Source organism: Solea solea, chromosome 3 (assembly GCF_958295425.1).
Source record: "Solea solea chromosome 3, fSolSol10.1, whole genome shotgun sequence".
Taxonomy (NCBI): domain Eukaryota; kingdom Metazoa; phylum Chordata; class Actinopteri; order Pleuronectiformes; family Soleidae; genus Solea; species Solea solea.
This window is the reverse complement of record NC_081136.1, coordinates 31,819,226-31,837,920: the sequence shown is the minus strand read 5'-3', so window position 1 is coordinate 31,837,920 and position 18,695 is coordinate 31,819,226. Positions and strand designations below refer to the sequence as shown.

The following is an 18,695-nucleotide window of genomic DNA, read 5'->3' as shown; positions in this document are numbered from 1 at the left end:
GGAGTTCTGGACACAGAGAAAGGAAATGTGTGTGTGTGTGTGTCGTGGAGTAATAAAAGCCAGGAAGTGCTCAGAAGGAATGTCCTGCAGTGTCACACATGGCCGAGGCCCGAAGGCTCGTTTGCCTGAAGGACATTTAAACTGAAAAAAAAGGAACATATAAATCCAAAAGAGTGCTGTACAGCTAAATAAACACACACTCACACTATTCTTATCGGGTTGGTTTTAGATTGACTTGAACTTCACTTGAAATGTGACTGACAGTTAGTGTAAGATCTCATTTTTTGGTCTCATTGAAATGGTCTGTAATTACACCAAACCACAGACATTGTTAGGACTGGTTTTTAATCACAAGCTTCTCACCGAGCTTCTTTGGTGAATTACAGGATTAAGATAATGCAACCTAACCGTAATGAGTTTGGAGCTGGTCATGACACGCTAATGATTTTTGTTCTCACACTCCGAGAACACAAGAGATGATGAGGAACATTGCAATTTCACATCAGCAGTGGTGTTTTTTGGCTGGTATGTTGTTGTTTTTTAAACAGGTTATTCCTAATCCCTGCGTGGATTTACGACCGTCTCTCTTTAAATTGATCGTTTTTAAAGAAGATATGATTTTATGATTAAAGAAGTGAGGATCACTTCAAACGTTCATGCTAATTGCTGTACTGCACCATTTCTTGTGCAACACGGGCAAGATGGAAGAGATACAGAAGGAATTAACATGTCCCACTGATGTGATTAAGTGGATAAAATCCTTTTGATTCACTCCCAGAATCCAATTAAACTCAGTCCCATATAAATAAATTAAAACATGCAATTAAGTGTTTTCTTCTGACCAGTGGTTATATTTTAAAAGTGCGATTTGTTCTCTGCATTCAAATTTCCTGCTGTCACTGGAACTACTTGGAAGGAGAGTGGAGACAGAGAAGCCTAATTCATTTCCACAGAATATTAAAACTTAACTCTAACCTGCTCCAGCTGTGGCTGCACCCTCGGTAATCAATCAAATAAATCAGAGACAGAACATAAATCTGTCTGCGGTACCGTTTATATATTTCCACACCTGTGGTGTACAACACGTCTGACATTCAATATGACAGTTTATTGTATTGTAATAAATAAGCAGATATTCCTGTTTTTGTGTACGATCCATCACACTTTGACTTCTTTCTTTTTTTCCGTTTACTCTATTTCTGATTTTCTCTTTCTGTGGTTGCTTCTAAAATGTGTACTTTCTCAGATGATGCCCATGTGCATATATAATCCGCCTTTATGGTTGTGGCATTTTGTGATTAAAAACAGTCCATCATCTCACAGGTTGTCTTGAGTTCACAGGAATGTGAAAGTTTAAGTTAAGTTTAACTGGTAAGTTGCGCAACAATGCTGCACTTTTAACCTCTCGTATGTTTACATATTAGCCTCACGCCTTGGTCATTATGGCAGAAAAGCAGAACTGCTGCTTTTCTGGTCAAACCACGAGGACATTTTTTAGACTAACTGGAATCTTAGGCCGCTCTAAAAATATTCAGAGTATTTTGTGTGTGTGCGCAAAATCTCATGGTGCAGTCATTAGTTTATGGGGCAATTTCTCTCTGCAGCCCGGGTGGTTGTCAATGTTTTGAGAAGGCATTCCTTCAGTTGGAAGGTTTGACAGCAGCTCCCGCAGGAGCGAACATCCACACCACTGACGAGTCCTTGAGCACCTTTCTGTTCAACTTTGACCTCCTGAAACGAAGCGTCTAGAAGCGTGACATGAACATTGTGACATAGCCCTGTTTCTCTGAGGGTTGTTTTACCCCAAGAAATAATTGGCATTTATTCAAGAACAAAAACTAAAAACCCACTCTTTTGCCTCAGTGAGTATATAAGTCTTTTTAATGACGGGTGCAACACCACAAAGAAACATGAGGAATTCCAGCTATTGCTGCCGTCGTCGTCGTCGTCACAAAGGCTCTCTGACATCAGGCGGTCACTTTCCAAACATGCCCTCCCTGTAGTAAAACCTCATGGCAAACATTGGACAATGTCTGATGTATTTTTACAGCTTCCACAAATCAGGAGGCGACCAAGGTCTTTCCACATGACTGAGGTCTTTCTTCAATATTGTTCTTCATATGTTTGTATTTGCAGGATTTACGGTTTAGTGTTTCTCACTTACAAGGTGAGTCTGAAGAAGAAGATCAAAGTCATCTTTTTGTAATTTAATTGCGACCCTTTTCCCCTAAAACCAACCATTTATTGCATTCCTGCTCATCCATAAAGAGGATTTTTTTTCATTGCCCAACCCATTTACTCTTTTTGAGATTGGTGTTACATCTTTCATTTGCTCAAGTCATGTTATTGTATTTTCAGTCATCAGTAGATTATTTCCTGTTTTATTTTGGTATTCATTTTGTTTCAGTTTCCTGTGCCCTGCTTACATGACCCCACCTTTATTGGTTGCACCTGTCCTTAGTTATGATCCATTTCTTTTCTCATGTAAGATCCTCTGTGTCACTTTCCTGACACCACCTTTGCCTACTGATTTTGAGCGGTGGCCTGATCATGGATTTTCCTCTCATCGTTATACCAAGGGCTGGATCAACCTTGAATAATGTTGTGGCACCAACCAAACTTTGGGGTGTGTCTCAAACTTCAATACTTCTGTGGTATCGACTGAACTCGTTGGGAATGGCTGTCTCGAGCCGCGCAGGAAGTTATAACCAACATTTCCCACAAGTGTCTGTTGTGTTTTGAGAGGCTTTTTTGGACTCTACCCTCTCCTTCAAATCCCACATCAGCAACATCACCAGGACATCATTCTTCCTCGCTCACTCTCACTGCAGAAATACTCATCCAAACTTTCGTAACCTCCAGGCTCAACTACAGTACTGACCTCCAAAAACTGCAATACGTAAGAAATGCAGTTGCTTGCTGTTGCTTGTTGAGGCAGTTGCCTCAACAACCTTTCCTTCTACACCGCCGTTCCTCCACCCGCCGTCTCCGATCTGCTAACTCCAACCTCTTGACAACAATCACCAGAACCAAGTACTGAACCTTGGGAATTCCCTTCCACAACACATCAAGAACGTGCACTGTCTAAATGATGTGCTGTGAGCGTGTTGGGCTCGCGTGGACAGTGCATGCCCTAACTGAATTTCCACCCCACCAGTAGTTGGAGTATTAAGCCCTGCTCACCAAGCAGAAAAAATATCTTGACAATGGAAGAAGTAGTTGTCAAGGATAGTCATCCGAGCCTCGACCTGGCGACTCTCGAATCGGTTGACACCCTGACTCCCCTGCACGATCGGGACTCTCACACCAGATGTGTCCGAGGGAGCTGTAGCGTTGTTTTCAGGGCAGCCCGTGGCCAAGTGGAAAGGGAACTTGACTTGTAACCGGAGGGTCGCAGGTTTAAATCCCCACCTGGCCAAAAAGGGCTGGGGTACCCCTGAACAAGGTACCCAACCCCCAATGCTCCCCGGGCGCTACTCAGTGTGGCAGCCCACTACTCCTAATTCTATGATGGGTCAAAGGCAGAGGAATACTTTCCCTAAGGGGATTAATTAAATTCTTAATTCTTCTCTTCTCCTTTGGTAGGAATGTGTCCTATTCCTGGCGTTCAGACTTGTGCCGCCACCTGATGGTGAAGTGGTATACCTTGATATGCGACGCACACTTCAGCGCGCACGGAATTATACCAGGGCCTTAAGAAGATCTAATTATACCTGTCTGAGTCTGCTTTTTGGTCTCACACTTAGAGTGAGTTAGTTACCGTTGCCTTAGACTTTTAGTTTTTGACACAGGAGCTGTAATACAGATACGTCCAAGTTGCTTCTTTATGCACTTAATTTCACACTTGATTTAACTGGAAGGAAATAGAAGACAGAAAGTGCAATTGATCACATCAATCAAAAGTTAATTTAATGAGTTTAGTAAGCATAACGCTTACTAAACTCAGTTAGTACAAAGGTTCAGGTTAGTGTCGAGAGGAAAAGGAAATTATCTTTATTGTCATTATATAACCGAAATTATACAACAAAATTGTGAGGGCAGATGGAGGCTTGGTCCTCCTGGTCTCCAGTGTGTCTGTGTGCTCTGAATCGGTGAGGTAACTGTGGCTGCACATGCTCATCATTTCTGCTTGTTGGCATTGAACACAAGTGAAGTCACAGTTTCAGAGAAAGCATTCAGATGATTTCTGTTTACGTGTGTGTGTGTTGTGATGTTGCCATGAGAGCCGTTAGTGTCTTTATGAGCAAATTATACATTGTTGGTATGTGACACACACACACACACACGCACACTGTACTGTACCTACTTGGCAACATGCAGATAAACACAAACACTCTCAACAAAGTCTCATCCCTAAACAGATCTATAACTAGTCAATACCTGACCACATACATTAACTAAACTTGACCAGAAATAAGGTTTTGCCTCACGAGGACCAGGTTTTGGTCTTTATGTGGATTACTGGTCCCGTCAAGGTCAGTGTTTATGCCAGAATGAATTCCTTGGTCCCAGACCTTAACCTTAACCAACAAAAATAAATGCCTAACCTTAACCGTACCCCTAAAACCAGGTCTTAATCTGCAAAAAGATAGATAGATAGATAGATAGATAGATAGATAGATAGATAGATAGATAGATAGATAGATAGATAGATAGATAGAACATACAAACATGTACGTCCCAGCTATATGAGAATATGGACATACAGGAGCAGCTAAAAGAATATAAACAGATAATTTCTTTCTTGAATTTCTTTCTTGCACCATAACCTACAAACATCACACATTTTTTTTTTATCAAACATTGCTGTTTACATTTTTATACTGTAATACTGTTCACAGACACACACATTGTATATTAAAATGGATGTAGTTTTCATGTATGAAAAGTGGAACAAAAGTAGCAGTTATCCTCCAAGGGGCGACTATTTAGTCGTGTTAGTCTACTGGTCTATTTCTCTTGAATGTATGTCTCTCAAGGACGGGACACTGGGCCTAAGTAAGTCATAGGAGTTTCCTGCAAGGCTGGAAGCAGCAACTGTCTCATGTGTCAGTCAGTGATGTGAGAAACTGCTTCACCATGGGATCCTGATCAGACTGACATGAGATCACTGCTGCTCTCTCTCTCTCTTTACTCCCAGATGTCGGATAAAAGTCTCCCACTCTCTCCTCTCCTCAAATGCAGCAGGTGTATTCCAGTTGTGTGGGGCTCGCATGCTGTGAATACCTTCACTCTGTGTCTCCGCGTGTCATGTGTCCTTGCGAGGCACGGCGCGGCTCTGTGTGTGGGCGACGGTCTACTCGACTCACCACTGAGGAGGTGAGAGGTCAAAGGGGAAAGGTCTTGTGGGTTGAGGTTTTGTGGGTTGTTGACTTTGCCCCTACCCTATCTCTTACACACAGAGACAGACACACACACACACAGGTTCAGATGCAAGCCAGTTGAAACATTGTGTGAGGGAACTTAACCATTTAATATTTCTTTTAGGGATTTTTAATTTTATTTATTTTTTGTTTTATGTAAAAACAAATAATTCACCCATGTCTACATTCAATTTAAATACCATACAATCTAATCCAATCCAACTTTATTTATAAAGCTTATTTAAAACAACAGAGTGAACAAACCTACAATAAAACAACACAAACATGGAAGCACCCACAAAATTAGTAAAACAACACAAGTAATAGTTCAACTCACATAGTGGCAAAACTGCGCAGGTCTTGGGAGCGAGAGGGGCAAAGATATAGGAGGGATGTACTGTTCATTTCCTGTCTTCCATGTAGGAAACGACTTCTACCCCCTATTTCTAACCTAAACCTCAATTATAACACAGACACAAATCAACTTTTAACTCTCACAAAGCCCTTTAAATGTTTGAAGGCCTGCCAAAAATGTCCTCACAAGGTCAAAAAAGTCCTCAAAAAGACAGGTTTCAATCAATAAAAGTGTCCAGTCGTAATGATCTGTGAAACACTAATGACTTCCTGTGTTAGTGGCGCGTCAACCGAATGCTACTCCCTCACCATCAGGACAAAAATAGAACAATTAAAAATGAAACTGTAATTTAATATTGTGAGTATTTTTGGACACTGTAAGAAAAATAGATTAGAAACAGATGTTGTTGAGGGACGTCCATCAAAGGACTTCATTAACACACTCAAATTCCGACTACTAAGGCTCGAGCGGGATAAGGCTGCGCGTGTTGACGAGTGCTCTAAGTGGACGTAAGAGGAAAGATTTATGTGACTGTAAAGAGAGAGGAAGTGAGGAGTAAGCGCAGGAAGGAGAGCATCAAAAAGGATGAAGAGCTCGCATCCGTCGTGTTAAAATGACACGTGCGTTCACTCAGCTGAGTCGAGGCGGACGCAGCAGGAAACAGCTTTGTTGGAGATAACTTCACTTCAACACACACACACACACACACACGCTCACATTTTTTTAAAGTTGTTTTCTCACACTGCTTTGGCTAATTGCAGGCCGGTCAGTGTGATGAGAGCTGAAAATGGGGCAAAGGTCAAGAGTCACTTTGCTCTAAAGTTACTACACGTGTGTGTGAAAATGGTGTGTTATCATGTGTGTGTGTGTGTGCACATGTGTAGAGCTAACATCCCGCCGTCCAATTTTTTTCCCCCATGTCAAAGTTTACCTAATGAGTTTTTTGGCTCTCGTTGAGTTTTTCTTGTGTGCATGTGCAGAATTTTGTCGTTTGTTTCGAACATAGTAAGTCTATTCAGTGACATTCGCACCACCACCAACACCCTCCGTCATTAACGCACTTACGTATACAAACAATATATCACGTGTCGACTTCTAATGGGTCAAAGCTTTGAAAATGTAACTGTTTTTTTTTTTTTACTTTTAGGTTTTAAGTATTATTCACAAATCAGTAATCATATACTTGTTATTAGTGAAAAGGCAATAGCAGATTATAACCACTTAACAAAAGACTCACCGATGGAGAGTGTAATGTGTAATGAATATGTTTGCCTTCATATCTTTTTGTTATTGTTGTCTTTTTCAATTAGAAATGTAACTTTGTAAACTGCTCACTCCCCACACCAAATCCCATAGAGAAAATGAGCATTTTAACAAGAGGGGGGCGCACAGGAGCTGCTGGTTTTCTGCTGCCTCTTTTGGGAAGATTTTATCATTTAAGTAAATCCAAACAATGAACGTCAAAAGCCGAAATCACAAAATAACACATTCAAACTAAATGATGGACACAGCTGGGGATCAACGACCCCTCTGTGCCGTGATGTAAAATTGTTGGTTTTCTCTATGGAATTTGGTGCAGGGAGTGAGTGGTTTACAGAACAACACAAACTTCAGTTTCCAGTCTGCAAACAGACTTAAGTAGGTATAGAGTTGATTGATGAGCCTTTTGTTAAGCTATATTTGACAACACCTGTGGTTGCTGTTGGTAACAGCAAGTAGGTGTGTACCATGAATGCAGTGAGCAGTGTGCACATCTTCCATTCTGTGACAGAAATACAGAATGGCGCATGTATGCAAAAGTAATTTAGATGAAATAACAAATATTACTGCATATAGAAGCATTTACAGAACACAAATACACTGAATGATTATTTCTTAAAAAAGTACATGGAAGGTTTAATTTATTTTTAAATGCCTATTCAATGTGACTGGTTTAAATAATGCTTAAAAACAAACCCCAGATTTATACACATACTGTAAGTGGAAAGCTTTACATCCCTCACAGAGATGCTCATAGCTTCCAGCATAAACTCAGTTACATCCTCAGCTAAAATAATCTGAGAAAGCAGTAACTGCAGACACTGTTCTGCTGCTCGTGAGCCAGCAGGAGAGCAGAAGATACATATATCACTGCTCCTTCTCTCTCTCCCTCATTTCTGCTGACTCCTCTTCCTCATGTCACTATCTGCTTCTCTTCATCTGCTTTTGTGCTTTCGTCCCACTCCCTTGCACTAAGTGCAGAGTTACATAAGCAAACAGAAAGACGATGCCTTCGGGCGGCGAGAGTCGTGGAAAAATGCAGAGGAGAAAAGGGAAAAAAAAATGAATAGGAAAGCACAGACAGACAGAATGATGGAGTTAAAATAAGGTATTCACTTAAGAAAACCACAGCTCCACTCCTAGTTGGGCTCCTGCTCCTATTGGCTATTATAGTGGCCAATAGGAGTCCAGGGGAGGAGCACTTCCTGTGAGGCCGAGGGGGGCCTCCTGTGTATGTGTGTGTGTGTGTGTGTGTGTGTGTGTGTGTGTGTGCGGGCAGTCAAAAATGTAGAAAGTATAGATTGCAATTTTCCTTGGTTATTTCTTTTACAACATGTACAGGTGCATTGTGTGTGTGTGTGTGTGTGTGTGTGTGTGCTGTCGGTCAGGGAATTTGTAAAATGGTTGTTTTATGAGGTCTCTGGATTTCTCTTGGTGCGGTATGTTATGTAAGCATACATTCAACGGCACGTGTGGGGAGGTGGAGTTCAGTCCTGTGCAGGGTTACTATGTTTTCAGTCATGCATGAACCACATGGAAAACCTGGCTACGTTGGTCCAGAGTTAATGTAAATATCCCAGTGGTTATTATTATTATTATTATTATTATTATTATTATTATTATTATTAATAATAATAATAATAATATTAATAACAACAATAATAATAATAATAATAATAATAAACTGTTAATCTATAATTCAATAGGCAGACTAAATGCACACACGCACACACAATGTTTCACAGTAGCCATTTAAAGGTAGTAAGTGAAAGTAAACACTCAGCTGTAATGTGTTATTCATAATGTGATAAATGTTCTACTGCATACCTGTGAGGTTTTTAAAGTTGCTTGATGACATTTGTCTCCGTATCATCACATCCCATGAGACTGAAACACATTAAAAGCACATTTGCACATTTTTGGCAGGCTCAGCAATTTTCATTCTTATAGTATGTGTACATTTGGACTCAACAATTGCTAACATCTGGATACTTATGTAAGAGCTGAGGGTGGGGATACTTTTATATGCTAGGTTCACAAATTGCTGCAGAGTATCAGTCCACAGAGAGAGACACTTAGGTCTGGATAATATCCTGTTCTTAAAAACACACACTCCTATATCCATAGAATGTGTCTGTCTGTCTGTCTGTCTGTCTATCTACCCTACCTTCCTACCAACCTACATATTACCTACCTACAGTACTATCTATCTACTTATTACCTACCTACCTACTATCATGCAGATGCTCTCTCAACAAGGTTCTATAAAATGAATGTATAAAAAAATAATTGCTCTATTGCAGAACTTGTGCAAGTTTTGGGCAGTATTACACACTTGTAATGGAGAACTGATGCTATGGGCCACATAAAAAATAATATATATATATATATATATATATATATGTATGTGTGTATATAAATGATCAAAATAAATCAATAATAATGTCTTTCAAATGGGGCCCTTGCCTTACATCACCTGGGGTTTATCGGTGCATGTCCGTGTTTGTGGTCATGGAGCTGCTCCGTCACCGTCTGGTTGTAATTCACAGCTTCTGAGAGTAATAACGTATAAACCGTACTGACCTCCTGCAGCCTGAACCTCCTGCAGCCTACAGCTGTGAATAAACATCTATGGCTTCACCTGTTTGTCCAATGAAACAAAGGCAGACACAATCATTTATTCAGTAAATAAAAGAATCCAGAATTTAATGCAAAAAGGGATGTCAGTACATTTAGATGTAGACAAAAAGTAGCTCATTGTGTATGTGTGTGTGTGAGTGTGTGTCTGTGTGTGTTTTGGCAGCATTCCCAAGCCTGATGTAGATAAAATGTGAGTACTTGAATCCCCAAAGGTGAAATAATGGCGTTGAGCCATAATGTACAGAATGTAAACATAGTTTTTCCTCTCCCTGTGTCTCCATATCTGAAGCAGTCATATTTTTCATCCCTCTCTGTCTAAGTTTCTTCTCTTTTTAAGAAAAAAAAACATTCTCTGGCTCTATCTCTTGCACATGCTCAGAAAAACAAACCAGAGGCTGCTGTACATATGTCCACGGTGTTTTGACAGTCTTGGAGTTTTTGGAATTGCTTCATACTCCCTTGAAGATTAACACAGTCTGGAACATAATGTACTATTACATACAGGAGGGGGGGTGGGGTGTGGGATGAAATCAAGTTTTCCAGAACAAAATCAACATCGTGTGTGCGCTAGTTTGATGCCGCCTGAAGAGGTAAATCCTTGGTCACCAAAATTTGATTTCAAATGACCAAATTGTGACTGCCAAACATCTGGATAAACTGCAAGGTGCAAGCATATTCAAAAAATACCAACAAAAAAACATACCTTTTATGCTTTTTTTTATTTTGGCTGTGGCACTTAGAGTCCAAAAGCTACAGCTGAAAATGTCAACGTCAACATCTTATTCCAGAAACCCTGGCCCGGCTGTGATAAGCCACAGACCTCATATATGAACACAGTTTTTTGTTACCAGTGTGCACTGACTCTGTGCAGAAAACGGTGTGCCACAGGGAAGTGGTTGGAAAACACACGGGCTTGGCTGTACAGTGGATTCTGGATGCTAGTGGTTACCAAAAAAATGTCTCCTGCTCACAAGGGCTGTCGAGGAAGCAAGTGACAACATAGTGCAGGGTCAGCGTAAAAAACATTTCAATATGTCCAAAAAAGTTTCTTGATCTGAACACAGGCAGACCACAATATGGGCGGATCTGATCCCCTTATTAATTGATAGAGCAGTGCTTTAGTGTTTCTCAATCCTGGTCCCGTGGGACCCCTCTCCTGCATGTTTTAGATCAGGGTTTCTCAATCCTGGTCCTGGGGACCCCCTGCCTGTTTTTTGATGTTTACTTGTCCGTCATGAGAGAGGGATCCAACCTCTGTGGCTGTTTGGGAGGTCCTGTAAAAAGTTTTTCCTGACTCGATCGGGTCTAAGGACAGACAGTGTCACTTGCTGTACAGACTGTAAAGGCCTTGGGTTCGCACTCTTGCCTTTGCAGCAAGAAGACCCGGGTTCAAGACCCGGTTGGAACAAGGGCCTGTCTGCATGGAGTTTGCATGTTCTCCCCATATCGGTGTGGGTTTTCTCCCGGTTCTCCAGTTTCCTCCTACAGTCCAAAAACATGCAATATGGGTAAATTGGACACTCTAAATTGACCATAGGTGTGAGAGTGGATGCTTGTTTGTCTCTATGTGGTCCTGTGATGGACTGGTGAACTGTCCAGGGATTGGCACAGCTCCACCCGCGGCCCTCTTGTGGAGGATAAAGCGGTAAATGGATGGATGGATGAATTCCTCGCTCCACCACACCTGATTTAAATAAATGGCTCGTTATCAGGCTTCTGCAGTGCTTTGCTGACGAGCTGACCATTTGAAACATCTCCAACGCACCTGATTCAAACGCTCAGCTCGTCAGCAAGGTCAGCAGAAGCCTGATAACGCGCCGTTTATTTGAATCAGGTGCTTTGTCGCAGAGAAGAGTTCAGAGAAGCTGCTTGTGTTTGTTATCCCTCTCACTCTGAGCTCATGTGTCAGGGTTTTTTTTTTAATAGTCACATCAATCATCAGATCAAATCACAGATATTCCGCCCTCAGAACAGGTTCTACAAATGAAAAAAAAACAAAAAAAACATTGTTCACCCTCATCCTCTAGGAAGACGCAGTGAAAGCTTCTGCTGATGTGATGTCATTTCTAAAACTGAACATTACACATAAATCAGTTTTATGGCGTGACTGTGGTTGATTTGAGGCCGCTTTATTTGGAGACTGTTTCAGTTTAAAAAACAAAGTGATGAGGACTGAATTTGATGTGCAGTTTTTATCTGCTAAAACCACAAGAGGGCGTTAAAAAAGCATAGAGATATAAACGTCAGCAACAAATAAGGGTCTGTCAGTAAAACTGTTGTTGTTTCTGTTTATTTTTTACATGTTTTACACAGTAAAGTCATGGCACAGTGCATTTGGTGTAAAAATATGTCGTAAAAATGTCAAGAATCAAATCTCTCTGTTGCTCTTGAAATCATATTCACATGGAGTTCTAGTGTGCGACCTCTTTTTATGAGAACAATTGAAACCAGACTCTGTTACAATTGTATGATATTATAGCACACAAGCAACTTTTCCTTTCAAATCTCTGCTTTTGTGCGTCTTCGAGAGAAAACACACTGCACTGACACAACTTGCATTAAAATGATCCATTTGTGGAAAAACGCTGAATACTTTCATCTATAGCTCAGCGTTAACACATACAACATGTGCCCTCGGTGCAACTGAGAGTTCACGCACCGAAGCAGCACAATAATTGGATCTCTAAATTATGGCTCCTGACATGTGCTATGAGTCATACATACATGCATGCATGGGGTCTTATGTAATGATGTTTAATGTTTCTGTCTGTCTGTCTGCACACACACTCACACACACACACATGCACAGACATGCACAGACTTTTCTACTCAAAGAACACACACACACACACACACACACACACACACACACAGTACACAAACAGCCAATGACGGCCTACTTATCTTTCCAAAAATAACCTAGAGGTTATGATCTCTAACTGATATGATAACCTGTTTCACTGAGACTCAACCTGTTTTGAGTAAAACAAAAACAGAAAAGTCTACTTTGTTGGTTGTGTCTTAGGCAACAATAAGAATTATACTAATCCTACATCACCGTCAGATTAAATCACTATAAAGACTTTCACTCTGTTCGTATTTAATGCTAAATACTAAATCTTTTTGGGGGGATAAGTATTGTAAAATTATTTGTAAACTTGTTACATTATAAGTATTTTTTTTTTCCTGGCAGTAGCCTATGTGATATATATGGTCTTTGCTGCCCTCTTCTGGTCAATGTGTATAATTTCATCAGTGAAAACATGGCAAAAAAAGAATTTTCCTTTCAAAGTATTTCCTTGTAATCTCATGTTTCATCTTTTGTTTTTTTTATCTTAAAAATGACATTTAAACATCTCTGTGAGACTCAAACAACCCTGGGGGCCAAAAAAAATCTATTTTTTTAGGGGAAAAGCAACTGTGTTTGTTTCTCTGTTGACATGGACTGATACATAGTCAGTCATCATCTACCGCTTTATCCTCCACCAGAGGGTCACGGGGGGTGCTGTGCCAATCTCAGCTACATCGGGCGATAGGCGGGGTACACCCTGGACAGTTCGCCAGTCCATCGCAGGGCCACACACAGATAGAGACAAACAACCATTCACTCTCACACTCACTCCTATGGTCAATTTAGAGTGTCCAATTTACCTAATCCCCACATTGCATGTTTTTGGACTGCGGGAGGAAGCCGGAGAACCCGGAGAAAACCCACGCACACACGGGGAGAACATGCAAACTCCATGCAGAAAGGCCCTTGTTCCAACCGGGGCTCGAACCCGGGTTTTCTCGCTGCAAGGCGAGAGTGCTAACCACTACATCACCGTGTGACCCACTGATACATAGTTTATAATATAAATGATTTTGCAGTGAGAAATACAGAAATGATTTGTTATAACTTGACATTAAGTGGTGGGCCACATTCAAATGCGAGTTTTAGACCTGTGCAAACTAAAATAAAGCAAAATGGGGCTCTAAATCCACTGAGGGTGCTGAAGGGTCATTAATCCACAATGCCACAACCTCCAGGTAGCCATACACTGGACTCTTGTAATGATCTTTATGTTGTTGTCACTCAGTCTTCGCTCAGCCGCCTCCAGTTATTGTGAAATACGGCTGCTCGCCTTTTAACAGACTCAACTATGATGGGAGCACATCTCTCCAATACTTTATTCTCTCCACTGGCTGCCTGTGAGTTCCCGTTCGCAAGCACAGGAGAGATTTACGACTATTGTTATCATTTAGTTTTTATTCTTGAGTGTTTTTAACTGGTATTTTGATTTATGTTTCACGTATTATTTCTTACCGTCTGCTTTTTAATGCCGTGTGTCTGTAATGCTTTTATTTTGTAAAGCACTTTGGTCACCTGTTGTAAAGGACTATAGAAGTAAAGTGCATTTACATTATATTCATCTATTGCTCCTCTGTTGTTCAGGGAAGTTCAGCCTCAAACCTGAACATGAACCTGTACGCCACCAAGAAGACAGCAGCCGAGGGCATGTTGGACATCGCTCTGTTCCTGGCAAACATCACTCACATGAAGACTGTCATCGAACAGGGAGCTGGATACAGGTGTGACACATTTAAATGTGACTTTGTTTTTGACCTCAAATCAGTTTTTAATGACGATGACTGAATGGAGTGTGTGTTTCCTGTCATTGTCCTCAGGTACTACGCTGCTGTGCTGACGCTCATCTCCTTCTCCCTGGGTCTGCAGATAGTGGCTGGAGTCTTGATCATAATCATTGGTAAGCGCTATCAAACGAGTCCGTTTACAGATCTCCCTCTTCAGAAAGCCACCGTCCACGTTTTAATCCGTCACATTAACACACTAATTCACACATTCTTTGTATCTTGTCGTTGTACTTTTGTGTGTATGTGTGTGCCTGTGTGCGTGTGTGTGTACGTGTGTTGCAGCGCGGAAAGACCTCAACGACGAGGCCAACCACAGACGCCTGGACAGTCAGAACAACTTCCTCACCATCCTCATCTTCCTCATCTCTGTGACCAACATCTTCATCTCTGTCATGGGGATGGAGAGAACGGGCCTCTTTCCCAGGATGCATTTCTGATGTACAGAACACACACACACACACACACAGAAAGACAAAGAGAAAGAGGAGTGTGACTTACTGCTCTACTTACTGAACTAACCTGCCACAGTATTAGTCTACTCTGATATCTTAAATGTCATTTATTCAGTGTGAATGGAAGCCAAATGACCAACTAGACCTCTGTGTGTGTGTGTGTGTGTGTGTGTAGCTCGTCTGGAACTGACCCTCCTCCCCTCTTGTCAGCGGTGTTTAAACTTCCTGAACAACCTGGTCACAGGCGTCATCTTCCTCACCCTCATCACCAACATCATCAAAGCCGCGTTTGGCACGCAGCGCAGCTGCCTGCTGCAGTGGCTGTTTCAGCGTTTCATTCTATGAGACGCGGTCACAAGTTAGTATCTTACTAGTAATGTTTACTCGTGGTGCGTTCAAGCGTGTGCTTTGGAGCTAAATGTAAGAGAACGTGCAAATAAAGTCTTGAGGGAATGCTTTAAGATGATTTGACATGCTTTTCCTGCCAAGAGCAGAGTGTAAAGTCTGTATAATAGCTTGGCATAAAAACTACAGACAAGGGGAAACTACGAGACTGCTTTATTTTATCTAACGATAACAAAGTCTGCCGAGCCTCTCATCGAATTGTGATTGTGTTCAAAGAGAAAAACAAAACACTCCATAGGCCATTTGATGTCCAATTGATTGCCACTGTTTTCTGCAGGTGACTTGACTGTCAAACACATATTTCTGTGTTTGCACTCACTTGGTCTAAAGTATGTGTTTCCAAAATTCAGCCTTTAATTGTTAAACAGAAATGAACCAGAGACTCATCATGAGTCACCATGTCACACAAACTGGACAGAGGCTGGAGGGTGTGTGACTGTGGACTGTGAGCGAATTTGCTGCTTGTGAGGACTGTACCATTGTTTGCATGGGGTATGTGTGTGTTTAAAATGTTTGTGTGTGTGTGTGTGTGTGTGTGTGGTAGCCCGCAGGGACCTGAACGTGGTGTCCAATCAGAAACGACTCGACTACCTGAACAACCTTGCTACGGGCGTCATCTTTGTCGTCACGGTGGTTAACTTCTTCGTCAGCTTCTTCGGATCGAAGAGGACCGGCTTCTTCCGCTGGCTGCTGGCTCGACTCCACTTCTGACACACACAAACACACACATTCACACAATTCTTGTGCTTGAAATAGTTTGTGCACTTGCAATTTATAAAGAAAGTTGAAAAAAAACAAAACATTAAATTGTATATATGTTATTCATTCATTCAATGAAAGGTGTTGAGCATTTGAATCATGCTTTCATGCTGTAATCCTACTAAAATTCACTTTAACCAACTGAACATCTATTTACAGTGATTGTACATTTGCCCAGTTGTGTGTGTTATACTGTAGTTGCATATCTATCTTTGCCAAATGTGAGATGGACACATAGTAAATGTGTGTTTGAGATATAGAGAGTGTGTGTGTGTGTCTCTTTGTGTGGTGTTACTCATGTTGTGGGGACCTGAACACAGTCACGCTGGTTAATATTGAGCTACTGCCCTCTGAAGTCACAGAGACACCACTGTCTGTGTGTGTGTGTGTGTGTGTGTGTGTGTGTCACAGGACGCCGGGACCTGAATAACTCTGGTCTGCAGATGCGCCTGGACTATCTGAACAACGTAAAGACCATTATAGTCTTCATCACCACTGGCCTCAACTTCTTCATCAGCACGTTTGGCATGCAGCGCACAGGATACTTCCCATGGCTAATGATGCGCTTTCACTGATCCACACACACACACATGGTTCATTACTTCATAGTCTACCCATTTGACACGTGGCATCACATCACTGATTGTTAATGATGAGGTTCTTTTCCAGTTTAGAATAAAGGTGAAGGCCAGTCACATACATACATGTTGCATTACCTGCTCTTGACCAGAGGGTGGCACCATAATTTAACCAATATTCTGGTCTGTAATAGAGGAAACCTCAAGGACTTGACATCATCATCATCATCATCATGCAAACTACATTTTTATAGCCACTTTTAAAAATGCATCTCACATGTACTGTAGTTTAACATTAGACAAAAACATAAATATTCTATTCTGTTCTGTTCTGGGTTTTTTTAAGGATGTGGGATGAGCCAAATTTGCTGTTGACATCACTGATCCTTTACCTTTTTCCCCCTCATCTAATGCTTAATAAACACTTAAAATAATATTCCTCAGTTATTTGTTTGCGTTTTAAAAAAAGAAAGTGAAACTGATCATGTGTATTATAAAGAAATATTTGACAATTAGAATACTTACAAATATGTTCTCTCATGTTTGGATGACTTTTTAAAAAACTTAAATGTCAGAAACCACAATTCACGATTTTGTTTAATGCTGTGCCAGCATATAACTTCATTGTGAGATTCAAACCTGTAAGTGTTTGCTATAAATTATGCAACTTTCTTCTCCCTAATAAAACAGTTTCAAATAAATTAGCTTCTGTTTTGTTTTTTTCTGTAAACTACGCAAAACATTTGAATCTCCCATCATATCTTGTGTCTCAAGAAACTGGTGGGAATTAATGATCCAATAATATATAGGAGGAACAGTTCTCAGGATTCTTTAGTCAGAGGAATAAAAATAATAAAAAGAAGCCCCTGGCTGCTACACTCACCAGTAAATGTTCTCATTGACGGTGTTTGTGGAGACATTTCAGAAGAGAGCGCTGGTTCACCATTCCTGCTCTGTTTCTCTCAGGGGGAACTTTAGCCAGCAAACTATTTATACCTCAGCTGTGTGACTGACTGGCGCCCAGGGAACTGGGACACTGTGTGTGTCTCTGTGTCTCTGTGTCTTTGGTCAGTGTCTGGCAGGGGACACGTCTTTCAGATGATGTGTAATTGTGTGCGTGTGTGTGTTTGTGAGGTCAGAGTCAGCAGCTACTGTATGAAAATATGCCACATACTCTTTATACACTTCCTGCAGAAAAGTAGAAGTATCGATAATTTAACCTTAGTGTGATCAAAGTGGTCATCGTACTGTCAAATGAATCATGGGATTTTCTGTCTCCTGGCAATATTCACAGGAAAAAGAAGTTTGCTGAATCCTATGCCTACCTCTAAATGTGTGTATGTGTCTGTGTCTGGGCAGCACAAAATTATTAAGAAAAGATATTTTTTGTAGGCATTTAAGTGGTTATTATTAGTTACACCTGTTTTTGACATAATCAACCTGTCTCCTTTAAATAATGCATTTATTTTAAATACTGAAAAAAAAAATGTTTAAGGCTCCTAATTTCTATGTATAACCTGTAACCAATGAATGCAAGGTGGCCTTTTCAAATGTAACGTTCATTTAGCTCAAAGAGAGTAGGCTATGTGGCGTCAAAGGATTAATATAGGGCTGAATCATTTAGGTAAAATATGTAACAGCGACTTTTCTGACATGTATTGATTTGTGATGTGATTGTGATTCACGCTTCAGATACATATTTACTGTGACAGCCACATCCACTGCTAAGTTATGCTACATTAATGCAAGGATGAGAACTTAAGATAGACAAGAAGATAAGACAAGACAGTCCTTTATTAGTCCCACAATGGGGAAATGTACAGCAGCATAGAAAGTAAGAACAGTAAGTCTATAAACAGGTAAAAAATAGAATATACATTACATTAAGTTGTCAGAATATATACAGTATGAGCTGGTTATTTACAGTATAAACGGGATTGAACATGCGATATTGTATGTTAAAATACAGTATTTTGCACGTGGGATGAGAAATATGTTACATGTAAAGATGTAAACTCTTTCAAACATAGTATTTTTAATTGGCAAAGGACATACAGCACTCATAAATGGGAAAATAAATATTAACACTAACTGTGAGTGTAACAGGCAGGAAGTGCCAACTATTAGTTTTTTGAAGCTTTAGACCGAGATTCCTGAGTGTCTGACGTCTCATAATTGTATTTTTATGTACTGAACCTTTACATTTCACTGGGTAGTATAGTATAAGTATAAGTATAAGTAAGTATAA

General features: G+C 40.6%; 1 protein-coding gene across 6 annotated transcripts in view; it reads left to right on the top strand.

The window, feature by feature from the left end:
- Positions 1-17,052, top strand: part of LOC131457296 (ninjurin-2-like) — a 30,630-nt gene extending 13,578 nt beyond the window's left edge. The window contains exons 2-5 of one of the 6 annotated variants that reach the window (XM_058626266.1): positions 14,054-14,190; positions 14,287-14,366; positions 14,536-14,691; positions 16,281-16,349. In XM_058626266.1, coding sequence (XP_058482249.1) covers positions 14,054-14,190; positions 14,287-14,366; positions 14,536-14,690 — 372 coding nt within the window. In that variant the 3' untranslated portion in view covers position 14,691; positions 16,281-16,349. Of the gene's footprint in view, positions 1-14,053; positions 14,191-14,286; positions 14,367-14,535; positions 14,692-14,880; positions 15,064-15,654 lie in introns of those variants that run through there. The other 5 variants (XM_058626263.1, XM_058626268.1, XM_058626267.1 and 2 more) reach the window with 5 other exon arrangements.
- Positions 17,053-18,695: the final 1,643 nt, after the last annotated feature.